Here is a 22,016-nt window from a genome sequence, read left to right as displayed (position 1 = left end):
TCCACTATCTGTTATTTTACTTTTGTGTCCTATTAGCTAATCTAATTGATATGAGGCAATATTTCAGAATTGCTTTAATTTGAATTTCTCTAACCTACCATGAATTAGAGCATTTTTTTCAATATGGTATAGATAATTTTATTAATAAATCTGAAAACTATTTATATCCTTTGATCATTTGTCAGTTGAGGAATGGCTCTGATATTTTACAAATTCAACTCAGTTTTCTATATGTTTGACAAATTAGACCTGTATCAGAGAAACTTGCTACAATTTTTTTTTTCAGTTACTATTGCTAACTCCATTTCTCTTTGCTTTTTCCTCCCCCATTTATTCTATACTCTCTCTCCTTTTGCCCTGTCCCCTCTCAAGCATATTCTATGAGAAGTGTAGAATTGGCAACACTCCCCTGCCTCCAAGATTTCTCCATTTCTTGGCATTGTCATCATAGATAAAGTGTTATAATAGAGATAATATAATTATTACACAAATTAAGGAAAAGAAAATTCTGAAGTTAAAAAAAATCTTATTTCTATCTTAAATTTGGCCACTAAATTATCACAGAATCCTTTTGCTAAAAGACGTAAATTTGGTGACTATCTCTCTCTCTCTGTATCTCTCTCTCTTTGTCTGTCTGTCTTTCTATATTTCTTCCATAACCTACCTGGGAGGTCAAGACAGTATAGTTGAATTGGGTGTCTAAACTTCGGTGCTTGCTCTACTGTACCTTCCTCTTGGACCTGACAGACATTGAACTCAGATGCTAAAGAGAAAAAAAATTCACCCCACTACCTATTCTAAGGACTTTTTTAGAGTGATTAGAAGAAACTGCATTTCAAATTCAACTATTAAAGCAGTTTTCTTTTACTGGTGGATAATTTTCACCTTTTGGAGAAGGCAGAGTTCAAGAGAAGAAGCAAACTATAGAGCAAGTATTTTGAGCTATTGGCTTCTCACTAACCAAAGAAGATTTGGTGGGTGCAATTTTTTTTTCTTTGTGGAAAAGAATAGAGGTTTGGGAAAATATTTGGAGCTTTGTAGAAAAAGAAATATTCCTGCTTCTAGAGAAGCTGAAAAATAGGGGAGAAACAAGAAGATAGTGATTCCATTTCAAAGTCTTGGATAAAATGGAGGCACATTGAAATAGTATCTTTAATCAAGAACAAGTTTGCATAAGCAGGATAATCTAGAAAAAGAAAAAGAGATTAATAATAAAAATATCTAGATATACTCCTGGACTTAGGAGAGAGAAGCACTTGAGGCAAAATTGAGTCAAGAACGCTGCACAAAAGTGATATCTCAAATATGCATACTTCACAATGCTTTCCTTATATTCTTTACATAGATGAGGTAGACTTCTTCCCCTTAAAAAAATCCTCCTGACATAAGGATTTTCTAATTTTTTATTCCATGTTAAATAATAGTAATAAGATTCATACATTCTTGTTCTACCTCTGAATTTATTGGAATTCTTCCAATAGTTTATTGCAAATAATGCCACTATTGCTTTTAGTTGTATAATTTAAATAGTATTTAAGAAAACCTTACCAAATCTGTGACTCTTAGAATTTTTTTTAATAACTTTTTATTGATAGAACGCATGCCAGGATAATTTTTTACAGCATTATCCCTTGCATTCACTTCTGTGACTCTTAGAATTTTAACATAAATGAGCCCTCAATTTATCAAAAGATTTTTCTGCATTCTTTATATAATCACTATGTTATTTTCTTTTTATCTTATGATAAATTTTCCTAATATTGACTTGAATCTCTGATAAAAATTTGTTTTAGTTATATTTAAAATTTTCCTAATGTATTCAGTATTGTTCTCTGCTAAAGCTGTGTTAAAATTTATATCAATAATAATTTGTGATTTAAAGCTGAAACTGATCTTTGAGTTCAAGCATTTCATTTTGCTAATGATAAAACTGAGGCCTATAGAACTTAATTGATTTGAACACCTGAATTTGCCTAGATCCATTAATATTTCCTTTTCATAGCAGTATTCAACACATAATGTATAGAGTTTATGTTTTATTGTGTCCCATTAGCCAATCTAATTGATATGAGGTAATATTTCAGAATTGCTTTAATTTGAATTTCTCTAACCTACCGTGAATTAGAGCATTTTTTTCAATATGGCTATAGATAATTTTGTTAATAAATCTGAAAACTATTTATATCCTTTGATCATTTGTCAATTGAGGAATGGCTCTGATATTTTATAAATTCAACTCAGTTTTCTATATGTTTGACAAATTAGACTTGTATCAGAGAAACTTGCTTCAATTTTTTTTTCAGTTACTATTGCTAACTGCATTTCTCTCTTTGCTTTTTCCTCCCCATTTATTCTATACTGTCTCCTTTTACCCTGTCCCCTCTCAATTGTTTTGCTTCTGACTATCCCTCCCCCATCTATTCTCCCTTCTATCACTACTTATCTCCTTCTCCTCCTTTTTTCCCAGTAGCTTAAGATAGATTTCTATACCCAATTGACTGTATATTATTCCCTTCAAATCAGTTCTAATGAGAGTAAGGTTCACTCACTCCTGCTTAATTAGCCACCTTGTAAAAGCATTTTCCCCCCTTACCTCTTATATGTGAGATAATTTACCTCTGCCTCTTCTTTTTCCTCTAGTATGTTCCTCTCTCACCCCTTAATTTTATTTTTTTAGATACTATTCCTTTATATTCAACCCTGTGCCTTCTGTCTATATATACTCGTAACTGCCCTAACAATGAGAAAGTTCTTATTAGTTAAAAATATCATCTTCCCATTTAGGAATGTAAGTAGTTTAATTTTATTAAGTTCTTTGTGATTACCCTTTTCTGTTTACCTTTTTCTGCTTCTCTAGAATCCTGTATTTAAAAGTCAAATTTTCTATTCAGTTTTTGTCTTCTCATAAAGAATGCTTGAAAGTCCTCTATTTTGTTGAATATCTCTCTCCCCCCCCCCCCCCAGAAGTATTATACTCTTGCTTGTAATCCTAGCTCCTTTGCACTCCAAACTATCACATTCCAAGCCCTTCTATTCTCAAATGTAGAAGCTGCTAAATCTTTGTGTTATCCTGACTGGTGCCATAATACTTGAATTACTTCTTTCTGGTGGCTTATAACATTTTCTTCTTGACTTTTATAGCTCTGGAATTTAGCTAGAAAATTCTTGGGAATTTTCATTTTGGGATCATTTTGGGATTCTTTCAACTATTATTTTGTCCTCTGGTTCTAGAATATCAGGACAATCTTTCCTGATAATTTCTTGAAAAATGATGTTTAGGCTCTTTTTTGAAGATGGCTTTCAGGCAGTCCAATAATTTTTTAAGTGATCTCTGCTAGGTCTATTTTCAAAGTCAGTTGTTTCTTCAATGAGATAATTTCACATTGTAGTCTATTTTTTCATTCTTTTGGTTTTGTTTTATTATTTCTTGGTTGCTCACAAAGTCATTAGCTTCTATTTACTCGATTCTAATTTTAAGGAATTGTTTTCTTTGTTGAGCTTTTGTGTCTCCTTTTCCATTTGACCAATTTTACTTTTTAACAAGTTTTTGCAGCTGTTTTCAGAGATACTTCTAGGGACTTGTCAGTTTTCCATTCTTTCAAGGTAGTATGGGCTAAAAAGAGGTGTTTACCACTTTCATGGCCTTTGCTCTAGTCTATGAGTGACCATAAATACTCTTTTTTTTTTCTGCCCTGGAAGTGTGAGGAGTTTCCTTTCTTCATTGTAGCTGTAAACTCTAGCGTACTAGTGATCCTCTTGGTCCTGAGACCACCTCTCAGGACTGCAACTGAGATCCAAGTGTTAGAAAAACTCTATTGCTTTTGTACTTGCCTTAGTACTAGCAAAGAGTTCCCTGTAAGGTCCTTCTGACCAGTTGTTCAACTCCTTACCATCTGTGAGCTGAGAGTTCTGGAAATAGCTACTGTCACTGCTGATTCAGTGACTACCAGGTCCTGCTTCTAGTTTTCTGGTCCAAGGCTCTACTGGCACAACCTATACTGGATTGTGTCTCACATTGGGGCAACAGACCTTTCCTGCTGACCTTCTAAGTTGTCTTGTTTTGGAAAATTGTTTTACTTTGTGTTTTTGTACATTTTACCATTCTAGAATTTGTTTATAGTCATTATTTAAAAGTATTTGGAAGCATTTAGAGTAGGGCTCAATTGAATTACTGCCTTTATTTCACAATCTTGGTTCAGACCCAACTTTTTAAAAATAACAAACTTCTCATCATCATGGATGGTGAAGCCACCACACATGCAATCTAATTCTTGATTGTTGATGTGTTTTTAAAGGAAGTGGAAATTTCACTGAAGAAAATAAAGAGGGGCAACTAGTTGGTAGAGTGGATAGAGCACCAAACCTGAAGGCAGGAAGACCTGAGTTCAAATCTGAACTCAAACATTTAAACATTTCCTGACTGTGTGCAAGTCACTTAACCCCAAATGCCTCAGCAAAGAAAGAAAGAAAGAAAAAAAAAACTGAACTAGACCAAATATCCAAAGGAGGAATCTATATCAGAGAAAAATAATTCTGAGGGAATTGAGAGATGAAGGATGAGAAAAAATGCATGTCAATATCAAAGGCACTGAAAAAATCCCAGGTCTTATCACTCACTCAATCAATAAATATTTATTAAGTGTCTATTATATATTACTGGTTTAGATTGATGGCTCATTAGAGAGAGTACTGAAACTGGAGTTAGGAGGATCAGAGTTCAAATCCAGCTTTAGATTTTTACTTTGTGACTCTAGGCAAGTCCTTAACCTCTATTTGTCTTAATCCACTGGAGATGAAATAACAAATCGCTACAGTATCTTTGCCAAGAAAACCTAATGGACAGCATTGCCATATTAGGGCGCACAGGATCACTAAGAGTTGGATAGACTGAACAACAAAAAAATATATATTATTATTCAAAGGCAACTGAGAAAACATCAACAATGGCCAACTTTCATATTTATTTTCCACATTTATATAAAATACTTATGAAAACAATTTACACAAAATTTGACAAATTCCAAAGTGAAACAGGATTATGCAGAGATAATGATTTTCTTCAGATGTTTTTCTTTGTGTGGCATTGTGATGATTGGATCAAGTCCTAGAATATTACAGAATATATGGAACTGTAATCAAGAAGACCTGAATTTTGATCCTACCTCAAACACTTCCTAGCTGTGTGACTAACAAATCACTTTACCTCTGTTTACTTTGGTTTCCTCATCTATAAAATAGAAATAATAATAGCAACTACTTCCCAAGGTAGTTATGAGAATAAAATGAAATAGTTGTAAAGGATTTTGCAAACCTCAAATTCTATATAAAACCTAACTATTATTGTTATTATTTCATATATCATGAATTTGGCTTAGCTATCCACATGGAAAAAAATGGGAGAAGACTGCTTATTGAATAGACTAATGGTCTCCAAATGTCTTGATCTTGTAACTATTAGTAAATAAAAATTGTAGCTTTGCCCTTTATGTCTACACCCATATAATATATATCTATATGTGTGTGTTTGTGTATATGTATAATTGTATATAGGGACTGCTATTTATGTTATATATCTATAAAACTTACAAATACAAATTAAAGTGATACAATAAAAATAAAATATTTTAAAGTAAATCCTAATTTATTTATCTATGGCACAAAACCCTTTCTTATATCTAGTAAATCCATTAATGATATTAATATTTCAGAAATTGCAATGTGTTTAAATGTTTCATCATTTTAAAAAATCATAGTTTAATGTTTTGTGAAATAGTGATTCAAAGATCTGGTTCCAAGTTCAATTTATTTTGTAACTACATTTTAATGACTGAAAATGATTTCTTACAAAAATACATAGATTGAAATGAAAGACATGCTTAGTTGATTGAACTGATACTTATTTTCAGTCTCATACACTAATTATGCAAAGGATTTGTTGTTGTTGTTGAAATTTGACTCGAAATTTCCATTTTCTTTGATGCTAATAAGTTATTCTTGCAAATAATCCAAAGTTTTAATAGATTTATATTTTTAAACAGATTTTAACAGTGAAATTTTTAACTTGGAAAACTTTTAATTTAAATAGGTTATAAAGTTCTGCTTCCAAGTATTTAATAGTTGACACATATAAATTTTTGGCAACTCAAGCTTCATTTTTAAATGTCTTGCTAATTGTGATGGTTTCATAATGCCTGGCAAGATTCATTATTAATATAGAGGGTACAGATACATGTTCCATTTTTTTATATATGATTTTTTTTGTGGCTGTCTTTTTGTCTTATTAGATCATCATTGTTTTTAAATTACAATGGAAGTAATAAAAGAAAGGCTGAACCTTCTATTGTTTACCTATATTTGCATTACTACTATTAACTTCATTCTTTGTTGTTTTGTTTTGTTTTTACAACAATCTAAAAACACGTTCAGTTCAGCAAAAACTGGATAATATAAAGTGCAAATTTATTTAACTGGTCATAAGTAACTAAAAACAAATGAACAAAAAGAGGCACTCTCTGCTTCATTGTACTGTGTAACTCTATACACTATTCCTTATTCACTCTAGGTGACAAGTGAGCATTAGAGTGTGATGATGCCCGTGTCAATCTATATATGAAATATTGATACAACTTACTTATTTTGTTTTTAAGATAATAAATACATATAATTATGCATCTTATTTTTCCCCTTTACCCTGATAGAGCATTTTATCTTAATAGATTTACATATTCCCTACTTTGGAATCCACTGATATAGAAGCTGATATTGGGAAAAATCCTGTAGTTTTCATTTATTAGAATATATATCTTGAATAGAATTAATAGGAAGAAGAGAATTAGTTGAATTGCCTTTAGAAATTTACAAAGTTTTTTTTTAATGGTTTCAAATTTCTCCCAGAAACAGAGGTCCATGTTTTTAATCCCAATATTCTTCTGGTGATATGGTACAGTGTCAAGTTAACAAATGTTATAGTTTTTAAAGAAATGAAATTAATCACTCAGAAGATAATGGAGAAACATAGTTAACACAAGCAACCTGCCATACATTACATATAAGATGTTATGAAAGAAAAGATATTTAGGATGATATCAAAAATATACAATTAAAAATGATGAACAGGTCACATCAGCAAAAGCAAAGGAAGATTGATGAACATTTTGCTCCATTGGTTTCTTCTTGATGCTACTGATACTAAGATAACTCAAGGAATGTTTATAGAAGCTGGGAAGACTCCTTGTGGTAAATTTATAGGAGGAAATGGGAAGAACAACATAGAATGGGCAGACAGGTGGTGATCTGTATTGTTGGAGGGCATAGCTATATTGATGAAATCATAGGATTAATAGAGAGTTAGAAGTATAAATTCCTCTTTTGACATTTGGTGGCTTATATATTCATACTTATATAAAGTTATATCTAAAATGGATATGCCCTTCAGCAATGCATATCACTACCAATCATGTCTGTTCATTCTATGTAACTTATAAAAACAAATTAGAATAACATAAAAAATATGAAATACTTTAAAATAATTTTTATTTTATTTATCAATGGGATTTAACTTTTTGATTCAACTAAAACAATTATTGATATTGTTAGAAAAAAGTAATGTTTTATTGTCTTTTAAAATCTGAGTTTGACATTTTGGGATATAATGCTAAGTTTAGTTAACTAGATTTTAATGACCAAAAATAATTATTCCTAAAAATACATAGATCCAAATGAAAGATGTGCATCATTGATTGCTTGATATTACAAATAGATGTAGATGTAGTCAAATTAAATTCTGTTATTTAAATTTTTTTCCTCCAATTTTAAGTCAGGATTTAGTCCTTACCATTTGTTTATTTTATTCTAATCTCATCCTGGTTTCCTCTTATAGAAATTCTCTCTCTCTCTCTCTCTCTCTCTCTCTCTCTCTCTCTCTCTCTCTCTCTCTCTCTCTGTCTCTCTATCTCTCTGTCTCCATCTTGCTCTGTCTCTCTGTCTCTCTGTGTGTCTCTTTTTCTCATCTCATCTCAAAACCCCAGCTCAAGGTGAGAGATCTAATATTCTTCAGTGAACAATAAGAAGGAACCAGCTTTACATTTGCCCCACTGTCTATTCCTTCTGTTCTTTTTCCTTATCCAAATAATGTTCCTTTGCAATTTTTTTCTTCCAAAAATATTGGTTCATTCATTAATGAATATAGATTAATGTATGCAAAATATTCTTATGTCTTTTCTTTGTATCCTTATTACTTAGCACAATGCTAATTGGTTGATTTTGACTCTGATATTTGTGGAGCAAAATAATATTATTTGCTTCTTAAAATATCATATTTCAATTTTCTATTTGCTTTCTGAAGTATTATCTTGGACAATCTGGATTGTTTTTTTCTTTTTAAGTGAATAACTTTTTCTTGGCTTCCTGCAATACTTGCTGCTCAGTGCTCTTTTTCTAAATTTGTCCCCAATAATTTTTAGTGACTTAAACTTGGGGTTTCCATCATCCCACATTATGCTTTTTGGTTCCATTCTAGAAGTTTTCATTGGCCTCAATATATTTGGGATTATCAGGTAGCTTATCTGTCATGATTTAGAGTATTTTAAAATAGAAACATATATACATATACATATACATGCATGTACACACACACACACACACACACACACACACACAAATTTCCAGAAGTAAATTGTACTTACTAATGCATATTGACAGTGGTAATCCACCCATCTTTAGAGGAAATAGGGAAGTGCTGATACACTCAAGAAAAGGAGCAAGAATTAATAGAGGTATGATGCTTATCACATTCATTGCTGCAATTGGCAGAAGAAACCCATTCAAATTCAAGTTGGAATTCATAGTCTGCAGATAATATCCTGAAGGAATCTGAATTTGGGAAAGGGGAAAAAATTCTTTCTTAAAATAGCAACAGCTTCAGAGAAAGTCTTTTATATATTCTCCCAGTGAACATTATTTTATTGACCTAAGCATCTGTGAAAGACCAATGTAAGAATCCTCATCTTTTTAATAGTCTTAATTCTGAAGTAATAAAGCTTTTCTAAATCTATGGTAGGAGAAGTTCTGTTCACTCATTATACAGTAGTAATATAGATCATGGAAAATTATTTGTAAAACCTATCTATCTCCATAATTTTCTCTGTTGAGTATGTATGCCAGCCAGAATGTGTCCTTTCTAGGTTGAGAAGTAAGAAATGAGATCCTTTAGGTTTTGAATTAGAAGAAGCTTTTCTTCCTCCAACAATGAGTAGGAACCACTTAAAAAAGTGTCATTGTTGCTTTTATCTACATCCTTCATCATAAGGTATTCATAGCCGTATCATGATCAATGACAAAATCGCCAGGGATTTTTATTTTTTTATTTTATTTTTTATTTTTGTTTTGTTTTGTTTTTGCTTTTGCAAGGCAGACAGAGATTGGTAGACACATTTTTGAAATTGTTAGTCACTGATTTATGCATTCAGCTATTCACTAAAGGCCTTAAAAGTATTACCAATTAAACCTAAGTAATCTAAAAAAAATGGAAAGAAACCAAACATTTTATCTACTTTATGGTTTGTGTGCAAATACTTGGGTGCTATTATCTCTCATTCTAAAAGAAAATTAAGTAAAAGAACTTTATGTCTATAAGCACAAATCCATTAGCATACTGGGAGACTACAAAGAACTCAAATGAAAAAAAAAGTATACATTTAAAAATTGCTATTTTACTTCCTGCAAACTCAATGAAATGTTTGCAGACTGAGAAGAGATTCCAGCCTAATCAATATTTCTAAAGATATTTTTTGTACAACAATATATGGTATATTTTAAGCATATAAAGTTTACAATAAGTAAGTTTATATTTGAAATTCTTATTGGCTCCTCCTCCAGAGTTTAAAGGGAAATGAAATCATGATATCTGCAAATTTTGATTAGAAGATATTCTAAGAGCATTATTTAGAATGGAGCATATATAAAGGAAGAGCAATGTGAAATAAATAAAATATAGTAAGAAATCCACCTCTACATGGACTATCCTTAACTTAACACAAGAAGCAGTTATAAAGTGTCTTCTTAGATAATTATTTTCTCTTGCCTTCAACTTCTCCATTTACTAAAGGTAAATAAAGATTCATAAGATCATAAATTTGGAGTTAGAAAGTACCTTAGAAACCCAGCCTCCCCTGTTCCCTAATTGATTTATATTGTACCCTTCTGATGTGTCTTCTTTTGTTCTATATCCAGGTTCATGGAATTATTAGGAAAGTAATTAATCTGTTTTTTTTAAAAAAAACACACCTCTATGCCAGAGCCATCCTGATAACACATGAATTAATGCAAAGAAGTTTAAAATAAAATGACAGTTCAATAACATGGAATTGAATGAGATAAGAAGTACTCTTTTCACACCCATTTTCATACAAGTGGTAATTCTAGTCTGTTTCCCAATAGTTCTAATTCATTCCCAATTAACTCTTTTTTGTCTTCCCAACATAGCAAAAGAAGGATATATCATGAGTGATCTGATAAAGTGATCTGAAAAGTATTAGGGAAACTTATATTGGAAGTAAAAAAAAAGTAATTGTTGGCTTCTTTGGGTACAACAACTGTAGTCTAGGGTTCATTGATCCCTTGGTGATGCTTCCCATAGTCTGGGCTAGATGAAGCTGCACATTTTCCTCATCTCTTTCATCTATTCTCTCTAGACTCCCTGGTGAGACTAATAAGCTTTTAAAAACTGTACACTGGCAGTGTGCCTGTCCCCAAAGAGTCCATGCTGAGTGACATGGTCATAGTGTAGAGTCCATGAACAGGTTTCTGTGAATTGTAGTCCAAAGACAATTTCCTTCAATGATTGAGAAGCTTTTTATCCCCAGCATTATGGGAAATAGGTTTTGTACATGTAAATCCATACAGTCCCTCCTTTCAGAATACATAAAATAAGTTAAATATAAATTTTATTTTTATTTAAAATATACTTTATTTTATTCTCATGTTTTCAAAAATGACTGCATTTATTATTTCATTTTATACAGATAAGATCTCCAATAAAGGCACAAATATTGATCAGTGAACAAGGCCATTTATTCACATTAATAACAAAGAGAAGATCACAATACATTAGTTATTTCACAAAATGAACACAGAGAGAGAGTGAGAGGGAGGAAGGGAGAAAGAGAGAAAAACAGAGACAGAGAGACAGAGATAGAGTGAGATAGAGAGTGACAGAAACAGACAAACACCTCAATTTCACCCATGGGGAAGTTCTCTAGAAGAATTTCTATACCACAGGAAGACAAAATATCATGTAATCATTATCTCCTCCTCTGAGAAAAGTCTTATGAAAATATATATATATTGGGTTTTATTCCCCATAGTTGAGGAAATGGAGCTTCAGAGATCTTTCATGGTTGCCCAAATAAGACAATTAAGGGTGAATTCCAAACCCAGCTCTCCTTTTGCTCCACATCTAGTATTCTTGGAAGCTTTTAGTCTGAATTGGAAAAGAGCAAAAGCTTGACCATTAGAAGATGAATCTTTTTCTTGCATACCAACTTCTGAATATTATCCATTAAGATGTAGAGACCTTAAAGTGGAAGTATCACTCACTATTAAAATTAAGGATTCTAAGTGTTCAATTATAGAAATATCTTCAGAATTTTTTTTTTTTGTGAGGCAGGCAGGAACTTATTTTGAAGATTAGGGAACTCTGGAACAAAGATACTCAATTTTTTTTTAATATCTCATAAATGACCAAGAAAGGACAAGCCTCATTTAAAAGGAAATGATTAGGTAAAAGAGATGGTGGACTAATGCTGTATATAAAATATTCTTTTGTGAGAAAAAATTATGAACTAAAATGGGTATGTTGTTAGAAAGCATTTGGGAGAATATTAGCAGGTGAGTGAGAAGGACACATATATACACATATATGTGTATTGGAATATATAGCAGACTGGAAAGAAGAGAGAGATAATAAGTTTTAGAAGTTTATCACAAACTTGGCATGTAAAGAGGATATTATAATAATAGTGAGAGGCTCCAATTATCAAAAAATGAATTTGAACTTCCTTTTTACTAGAAAAAGCACAACCAATGAATTCTAAGTTTACTATAATAATTTCATTTTTCAAATAATAGAAGAAATTGAAGAAAATTATACTTTAGATATGATTTTGAATAAAAAATAGGAAAAGATTGCCAAAGTAGAATAATGAGGAGATTACTCCTTAAAGTTTGTTATGGAGATTTAGAGAAAAGCTGAGCAAATGAGCTGTGCATATTGGATTTGAAAAGAGCACTTTTCAAAACTTAAAAGAGTTTAGAAAAAAGATTGTCTCACAACCTAAAAAAGGAAACTATGTGAAAAGATTGATGTAGATGCAAAAGGAATTGATCAGAATGTATTTTAGGATATGTCTAAAGAATAGACAAGATAGATTTCTAAGAATAAATAACAGAGTAGAATAGTCTTGGTGGAATAATGACGAGAATGCTCAGGCCATCAATAGGTCAAGTTTAGCAAAAAATCCTAAGGATTTTCCAAAATAATTTCTCAAAAGATGTGTTGAGGACAAAGAAAGATCAAAGAAGGGATGAAATGAATTGCACAGTAATAAGGTAATGGAGAAAAGGGAAGAATATTCAACTCCAGTTTTGGCTTAATACTCACTAAGAAGAAGAATGATCTTGTGTTAAGAATTATTCAACAAACACATTTGATGAAGAAATGAAATATAGAGCAAGAACTATTAAGAAAACATTCAGATGCTCTTATTGTGTTCAAATAATCAGTTTTAGGCAAACTGTTTGCCTTGGTTATTAAAGAACTTAAGATCAAATCTTTGGAATCATTCACTGTCAATGTTTTTGAAAGATTTTAGAGAATAGAAAAAGAACAAGACAAGAGATAGGCAGATATGAAAAAGGAGAGAAAAAAATAGTAATTATATTTTAATTAGCTAGTAAAATTCTAGAGATCATTATGAAAGTAAAAAATTTGTAATCATTTAAATAAGAATATATTGTGTACAAGATAAACAAAGGTTCATAAAGAATATGTTATGCCAATTAACTTTATTTTTCTTTTTAACAATGTTACTAGACTGATCATTCAGGAGAAGGTCACATAATATCTGTATTTCAGCAAGGCATTTTACAAGATCTTTCACAATTTTTTTAAGGAGAAGCTATGTATGGACATAGGGTAAATGATAACATAGTTTAAGTAGCAAATTACTATTTACTGGAAATATTAATACCTTGAAGACACATTATTGGGGATGTGGTAGGATAATTCCTCCTCTAGTGTTGTTGAACTTCAAGACCTCTAATGTCCTTTCTTTACTGAGATTCTGGGATTCCCTGATATTAATATTAGTGATATTGAGTTTTTTTGAATTTGAATATAAAAGCCATGTCAAAGACCAATGTGCAGTCACTTTTATAATGTTATGAAGCTAGGAAAAGACTGGAAAGGAAATTTGACCAACTTTTAGTTTTATGATCAAGAAAACTAGATTGAGTCTCATACTTGAAATTTCCTAATGAAATGACTTCCAGAAATTCACTTTGCCTTTATTTTGTTCCACTAAAACTCCTACATATTTTTCAGTTAAGTTATTGCCTAAGTTTGTCTCTTCAATGTTGTATTGATTAAGTTGGGTTTTTTTGGAGGATGAAGATGGAGGAGAGTTGTTATCACAATTACATTTCTTATTATCTTATGTTACATGATTCCCAACAGTAGAGATCTAATTGAATTCTGACTCTTGTACTTATTTAAGATTTAAGTTACAGTAATAGAACTATAATGACCAATGTCAGCTCTAATGACTATTGTAATGACGAGAGTCAATGGCTATTGACTTTGAATGTATGTTGAAATCAACTCCACCATCTCTTCCTTTTATTTATCTCTCTGAGATGAACTTGTGTCTTTTCTTCAATTTAGCTCCAGGCCTTTTATGTCTTTTCCTTTTTATCAAGATTGCTAATATTAATGTACTTCAATTTCTCCAGTAACAATGATCAATGGACAAAAATTAGACATTAATAGTGCTAATAATTAAATTCATGATTTTAGATGTCTAAGATCTTTATACGTCTCTCTTTCCTCTTCTTATAATTCTCACACTGATACTATAGAAGTAGAAACTTATGTTCCTGTCCATTTAATAAATTGCTATTTTTATTCTCCAGCTAGTGGACAGACATTTATGCATGAGCCTTTTAAAACTTTGGCTGGTGCATATGGAATGATATGTTTATATGTTAAGAGCTAGAAGAAACTGAGATACAGAGAAATTGAGTGATTTTTTCAGGGTTACACAGATAAGGAAGTGTCTAAGTTGGAAGTTAAACATAATTCTCCCTGACTCTGAGTGGAACACTCTAACCACTTATGATAGATATTACCCACTTGGAAAAGAGTAAATTTCTAGGTCTATACTTGGTACTATTCTGGCTTAGTCATAAAGCTTGCCAGAAATTATGCTCTATTGTTATACTTCCCAAAAACTAGAGTATCATCTATATGACAAGAGATTTTCAAAGAGGACCTTTATGGAAGTTTTGGATTATACATTACAAATTCTAAGAAAGAAAGATTATTGCTTTCATTTTATTTCTAAGAAAATTGTTTCCTTTAAATGTATATTTTTTGAAAATGCTTCCTTCATTTGTAATAATGTCTTATTGTCTACAAGCAAGGGGTGGGAATACATAATTTCCTCCAGTCTCTTTTAACTCTAATTTTTAAATGTGTTCTGATAATGGGTCTCACAACCAATAATATAACTCACTGGGAAGTAAATAAGAATCAGTTTGGTTGGGTGCCAAGGATTAGTATGATCTAAATATCAGCTATTAACATTATTAGTTCAAAAGATTTATTAAAAACACATCCACTAATCAAAAGGGAAAATGAATAGTATGTTAAAAAAAAATGCTGGCAGCTAAGCTATTGCAAGTAGCAAGGGCTCCTAGCACAACTTTCAAGTGTCTGTTAACTGATTTCAAATGAGAATTATTGTTAAAAGGAATAAAGTTATTATCAGCATGAATCACAGGCACAGAAACCTGTTAACTTAATAATGTGGCAAAAGTACTATTAATCTTTAGTGAAGCAATATTAATATATTGCCTAATCTAAGAAAAGGCTCCAATGTCTTGAAAGCTTGAAATCATTTTGCTTCTGCCTCAAGTACTGAAATCATTCCCTCTTAAAATTTTAAATACTTTTATTTTATATATGCCTCTGAGTATTCTAATATAATTGTTGTCAATAGAGTTTCATTATCACCTTTGAATGTCCAGGAATGTCAAATGCCAACATCATTAATCCTAAAATCAAAATATTTTAAAAATATTTTACTAAAATGAAGGATAGTGATGACTACTAAAATTAAAATACAGAATTAAAAAATTATATGATATCTTCTCCTTCAATACTTCGATCATCTTTGAATGACTTATTTTTCCCATCTTTTGATAAAAGCCAAAGACCCAATCAATCTCATTAGGAAAGTTTCTCTATTTTTCTTAACATGTGGAAGATCACACTGATTCTTTTGAATTTCCTACTCTAACATCATTCTAAATAACTTGCAGGTGGACATTAAATACCAGCAAAAATAAATTTAAAAAAGAACCAGAGTGGAAGAAGTTTAGAATTCAAAGGTCCAGACCAAATTCTGATTTTTTTTTTACTGCATAGATAATTTCATATCTATTAAACTCAGTTTCCTCATTTGTAAAAATGAGAATAAATGTATTTTCCAAATTACTTCACAATGTAGTTGTGATTAAAACACTTATATAAGCTATGAACCACTATACAAATAAGATAGTAATAATCAGTTAATTGATCATTGTTAATCAATTTAAAACATTAATAATGAATTCTAAGTTATACAAGAAAACAATAGAAACTATGCACTGTAGCACCTATCAAGCAGATATCAATTATCTAATAAGATATCAGCTAGTAGCTAAGATTCCCAGGGGCAGCTGGGAGTTTCAGTTCATATAATGCTAGTTTAAATAAGTTGTTCCTTGAAAACTTTGTAACTGTGTGAAATTGAGCAAGTCATTTAGCTTCTGTTTGCCTCAATTTTTCTCATTTGCAAAATAAAGATGATAATAATAGTACTAACTTCCCAATATTGTTGGGAGCATGAAATGAGATAATAATTGTAAAGCACTTAACACATCTACAGCACATAGCAAGTACTATATATTAGCTATTATTTTACACCAGAAACTCATAAACATAATAAATAAATAAGTAGACTACAAATATAAACTTCAAAATATCCTTGTAAATTTATGATACAAACTGTAATGGAATAAAACTACTGACCCCAATTACCCAGAAAATAAAAATTTATGAACATAAAGTTTTAGGATATGATTTATGATAGATATTGACATATCAACTACATATAATCTCACAACTTTATAGAAAGAAAAGTTTTCCAAATATAGAGGCCTACGAGAAGAAGTAAAAATAATGTGGGCACTGATGAGGTGCATATCATCCCTCTTATCCTCTCTGTGAATGGGGTTATCCTAAGACATTTTTACTAAGCAGGAGATGAACTTACATGCCATTTTTCTTATTAAATTACAGAAAGTATCTCTGAAATAGTCTTTAAAATATTATCTATAAAAGAATAGTAGTATTGTAAAAATGTTCATGGACAATTTAATTTTGGATTCAATCTAAAAAAATGAGAATAAGATTAATAATGGAGATAATAATAATAATAATAATGAAAAAAAAACATCAAAGTTTAATTTATCATCCATGCATTGAGGAGTGAAAAGGTTGGGCATAGAGGGGTAGAATATTAAATTAAGAGGTCAACAGAGGTGATTATAGGGGGGAGTTTGCCATGAGTTCACTATGGTAGCAGTGAAGGTCTGACAGAAACGCTGAAACTCTGGTCATGTGGGTTTTACTAATACCATTGATTGGGTAAATAAATAGCCCAATAAATGTTCCTAAGAGACAATGAAATAGACAAGGTAGCTAAAGGCCCTACTGAAAACCATCCTGTAATCAGCTCAACACAGGAGCGTAAAGTTCCCTGACTTCCTTGTATCACCAGACCACTAGTTACGTTAGAATAAAACCAAATAGTAGTAGCTCACTTGCCAAAAATGCATTAGTATAGTGCTGCACACTAAATTAGATAAATCACAGATACACACAAAAAACTGAATAAAGACATGAACTTTATCATTATGAATCACTAATATATCACAAGAACATGGGGAATTGATACTGCCAGTTATAGGCAAGAACATCATATTGTTTTTCTTACCTTGTACCCTAAGTTCCAACTCATATAACAGTGTACTGCCAAAAAGTAAGGGGAAATTACAAAAAAAAATCTTCATGCATAAGTGAAAATTAGGTGAAATAAAAGATGAAACCAAAGGGCAACCAAATCCAAGTGGCGAAAATCACATAATCTGAGAACACTGAAAAATTTTCATCTAAAACAAATTTTATCCAAAAAGTAGTGCATGTCAAAGTCCAAACCAATATTTCTGTATGGTAGGTTGAGGCAGCTAGATAACAGATTTCATAGAGTACTGGACTTAGAGTTAGGAAGACTTAATTTCAAATTTACCATCAGACCCTAGCTGAGTGACCCAAGTCAAGTCTGATTTTTCATATCCACAAAATGGCCAAAGTATTGTTCAAGGTTATCCTCAACACAAAATGAGATGATATTTTAAAAGCCCTTTGTAAGCTTTAACACCAATATGAATGTTGTTGTTTTTATTGTTAATAATAAAAAATAAATGAGCTTTAAAAAAAGATGGACATAACCTGGATTTTAAAAAATCCTTTTGTAGTTTTGATATCATGTATCTAACTAGCAAATCTATGATACCAAAAGAAAAAGCTATATTTGAGAAAGATAGCATTTATTCATATTATCATGAAGAAACACGTTCTCCCAAAATACTTGATGGGAAGTCATAAAAACAATTTAGAATTTACAAATGACAGTATGTGAGGCAATCAATGTCATGGTTAGAACTTAAGGAGGAAAGAAAATGTACTTAAAGAAAAGCATCAAAAAGTGTCATGGAAGAAATGACTTCAGAAAATTGTAGAAGGTCTGTGGAAAGGAGGTGTCAATGTACTTACTCAAAGACAAGCATCAAAAATGCTTCAATATTAGAAAATGATTGAAAGTATGTGGAAATGCATAATTAGCTTATACACATAGCAGGAAGCTATGTTGACCAATTAAAGACAACACAAAAGAAACATGCTTAATGCAATCTGAAAACAGAAACACAGTTGATCCTCATTATCTGTAAATTCACTTACTCACTAAAATTTATTTGCAACCCTAAAATCGGTACTAGCAGTGTAATCTTAGCTATTCATCAGAGGGGCAAAAACTTACATTCCCAGCTGATAGCAGACAAGGTGATCTCCCTTCCTGTTTCAGCTTTCATAATGAAAATGAGTATCCTTTTTCATTTATTGAATGCCACATTTTTTACATATTGGTGCTTTTTTGTTGGTGATTTTGCTTTTTAAAATGGCCCCTAAGCATTGTGCTAAAGTGCTCTGTAATATTCCTAAGCTCAAGAAGGATATGATGTGCCTTACTAAGAAAATACCTGTATTAGATAATCTTCATTCATTCATGAGGTATAGTATTATTAGTTGTGAGTTCAATGTAAAGGAATTAACAATATAGTACATATGGAAAAAAAGGAAGGGGAAATTTGCATATAATTAATTTTTGGAAGAACTGCATTATCTCTCTCTCTCTCTCTTTTTCTCTCTCTCTCTTTTTCTCTCTGAATCAATAGGTGAAAATGTTGTGACTAGAGACTTGCAAGAACATAACCTTATATTCTCCTATGAGCAGTGGCTCACTATTGGCTAATTCAGTATATGTAGTGACTTTATAGAACATAACTATCATAAATGATGAGAATTAGCTGTTTGTCATATTTTCTAGATTCATTTAATAAACAACTGTAAACAAAAGTGAATAGTTTAAAGGTGATATGAAGAGTTAAATCAATTCAAAGACAAAACAAAAATATTGAACAATTAAACTTTACTACAGGATATTGAGGAACAAAGAAATAAAAGGAAAGGGGATTGTGTGCTAAAGGAAGATATGAAAAATTTCTGGTCACTTATAAGATCAAGAAATCTAGCACAATAAAAGGGCAAGTTAGATCAAATGTGAAATAGAAAATGCATGCATCAATATGATGAATTACACAACAGTTTTGTGAAGGGAAATGACTGAATCTCTAGTTTTCTGAAAAACCAGTTAAGCAATGGTATTGGATAATGTACAAAAAATATTTGTGAAAATGTTTCACAGTGGTGATTGAATTACTAGCAATGCATTTTGCCAGGTTCTTCTAAGACATAACTGTTCTTAATAGAAGGATTCATATATTTCCTACAAAAAGGTAGAATCTTCTTTGCAGATGATATGATGGTATACCTAGAGAACCCCAGAGATTCTACCAAAAAGCTATTGGAAATAATTCATAATTTTAGCAAAGTAGCTGGCTACAAAATAAATCCCCATAAATCCTCAGCATTTTTATACATCACCAACAAAACCCAACAGCAAGAGATACAAAGAGAAATTCCATTCAGAATAACTGTTGATACCATAAAATATTTGGGAATCTATCTACCAAAGGAAAGTCAGGAATTATATGAGCAAAATTATAAAAAAGTCTCCACACAAATAAAGTCAGACTTAAATAATTGGAAAAACATTAAGTGCTCTTGGATTGGCCGAGCGAACATAATAAAGATGACAATACTCCCTAAACTAATCTATTTATTTAGTGCTATACCAATCAGACTTCCAAGAAAATATTTTATTGATCTAGAAAAAATAACAACAAAATTCATATGGAACAATAAAAAGTCGAGAATCTCAAGGGAATTAATGAAAAAAAATCAAATGAAGGTGGCCTAGCTGTACCTGATCTAAAATTATATTATAAAGCAGCAGTCACCAAAACCATTTGGTATTGGCTAAGAAATAGATTAGTGGATCAGTGGAAAAGGCTAGGTTCACAAGACAGAATAGTCAATTATAGCAATCTAGTGTTTGACAAACCCAAAGCCCCTAACTTCTGGAAAGAATTCATTATTTGATAAAAACTGCTGGGATAATTGGAAATTAGTATGGCAGAAATTAGGTATGGACCCACACTTAACACCATATACCAAGATAAGATCAAAATGGGTCTATGACCTAGGCATAAAGAACGAGATTATAAATAAATTAGAGGAACATAGAATAGTTTATCTCTCAGACTTGTGGAGGAGAAAGAAATTTGTGACCAAAGATGAACTAGAGACCATTACTGATCACAAAATAGAAAATTTCGATTACATCAAATTAAAAAGCCTTTGTACAAATAAAACTAATGCAAACAAGATTAGAAGGGAAGCAACAAACTGGGAAAACATTTTCACAGTTAAAGGTCCTGATAAAGGCCTCATTTCCAAAATATATAGAGAACTGACTCAAATTTATAAGAAATCAAGCCATTCTCCAATTGATAAATGGTCAAAGGATATGAACAGACAATTTTCAGAGGATGAAATTGAAACTATTACCACTCATATGAAAGAGTGTTCCAAATCATTATTGATCAGAGAAATGCAAATTAAGACAACTCTGAGATACCACTACACACCTGTCAGATTGGCTAAGATGACAGGAAAAAATAATGATGAATGTTGGAGGGGATGCGGGAAAACTGGGACACTATTGCATTGTTGGTGGAGTTGTGAACGAATCCAACCATTCTGGAGAGCAATCTGGAATTATGCCCAAAAAATTATCAAATTGTGCATACCCTTTGATCCAGCAGTGTTTCTATTGGGCTTATATCCCAAAGAAATACTAAAGAAGGGAAAGGGACCTGTATGTGCCAAAATGTTTGTAGCAGCCCTGTTTGTAGTGGCTAGAAACTGGAAAATGAATGGATGCCCATCAATTGGAGAATGGCTGGGTAAATTATGGTATATGAATGTTATGGAATATTATTGTTCTGTAAGAAATGACCAGCAGGATGAATACAGAGAGGACTGGCGAGACTTACATGAACTGATGCTAAGTGAAATGAGCAGAACCAGGAGATCATTATACACTTCGACAACGATATTGTATGAGGACATATTTTGATGGAAGGGATTTCTTTGACAAAGAGATCTGAGTTTCAATTGATAAATGACGGACAAAAGCAGCTACACCCAAAGAAAGAACACTGGGAAACGAATGTGAACTATCTGCATTTTTGTTTTTCTTCCTGGGTTATTTATACCTTCTGAATCCAATTCTCCCTATGCAACAAGAGAACTGTTCGGTTCTGCAAACATATATTGTATCTAGGATATACTGCAACATATCCAACATATAAAGGACTGCTTGCCATCTAGGGGAGGGGGTGGAGGGAGGGAGGGAAAAAAAAATTGGAACAGAAACGAGTGTCAATATAAAGTAATTATTAAATAAAAATTAAAAAAAGAAGAAAAAAAAAACCTGAAAAAAAAAAAAGGTAGAATCTATTGTGGGAGTATAGGACATATGTACATATATATATGTATATATATATATGCATATATACATATATATATATCATACAAACCATTAATATATTATATCATTAAAATTTTAAAAACACAAGAAAAATATACCCAGGACTAATAAGTATCTGTTAAAAAGTCCCAGAGAAATAAAAGATAACTTATGAGCAATCCACCGATTATTCAAGAAGTCATTCAAATCTACTCTAATATTAGTAATGCTTCTATTGATAAACTAAAAGCCTTTTACTTAGTCTTGCATTAATGACTTGTTCATGTACAATATATAAGTAAAATAAATTTAATTCTAGTAAGATCATTAATCACTTTACATCCACATAGAAAATTATCTTCTATTTAAAACTGTCAAGAACAATTGAAGGAAAATTTGGTATATAGCTCTGGTTAGCTTCAA

The 22,016-nt window shown here is 31.3% G+C and overlaps 1 protein-coding gene across 1 annotated transcript in view; it reads right to left on the bottom strand.

Annotated features, from left to right (window-relative positions):
* SLC15A5 (solute carrier family 15 member 5) overlaps positions 1-22,016 on the bottom strand; it is a 221,551-nt gene that overhangs the window by 57,983 nt on the left and 141,552 nt on the right. The window contains exon 6 of the mRNA XM_051962427.1: positions 8,685-8,871. Within this exon, the coding sequence (XP_051818387.1) occupies positions 8,685-8,871 (187 nt within the window). The remainder of the gene's footprint in view (positions 1-8,684; positions 8,872-22,016) is intronic.

Source organism: Antechinus flavipes, chromosome 5 (genome assembly GCF_016432865.1).
Source record: "Antechinus flavipes isolate AdamAnt ecotype Samford, QLD, Australia chromosome 5, AdamAnt_v2, whole genome shotgun sequence".
Lineage (NCBI taxonomy): Eukaryota > Metazoa > Chordata > Mammalia > Dasyuromorphia > Dasyuridae > Antechinus > Antechinus flavipes.
The sequence above is the reverse complement of the archived record's forward strand: the minus strand, read 5'-3'. Positions and strand labels throughout refer to the sequence as shown.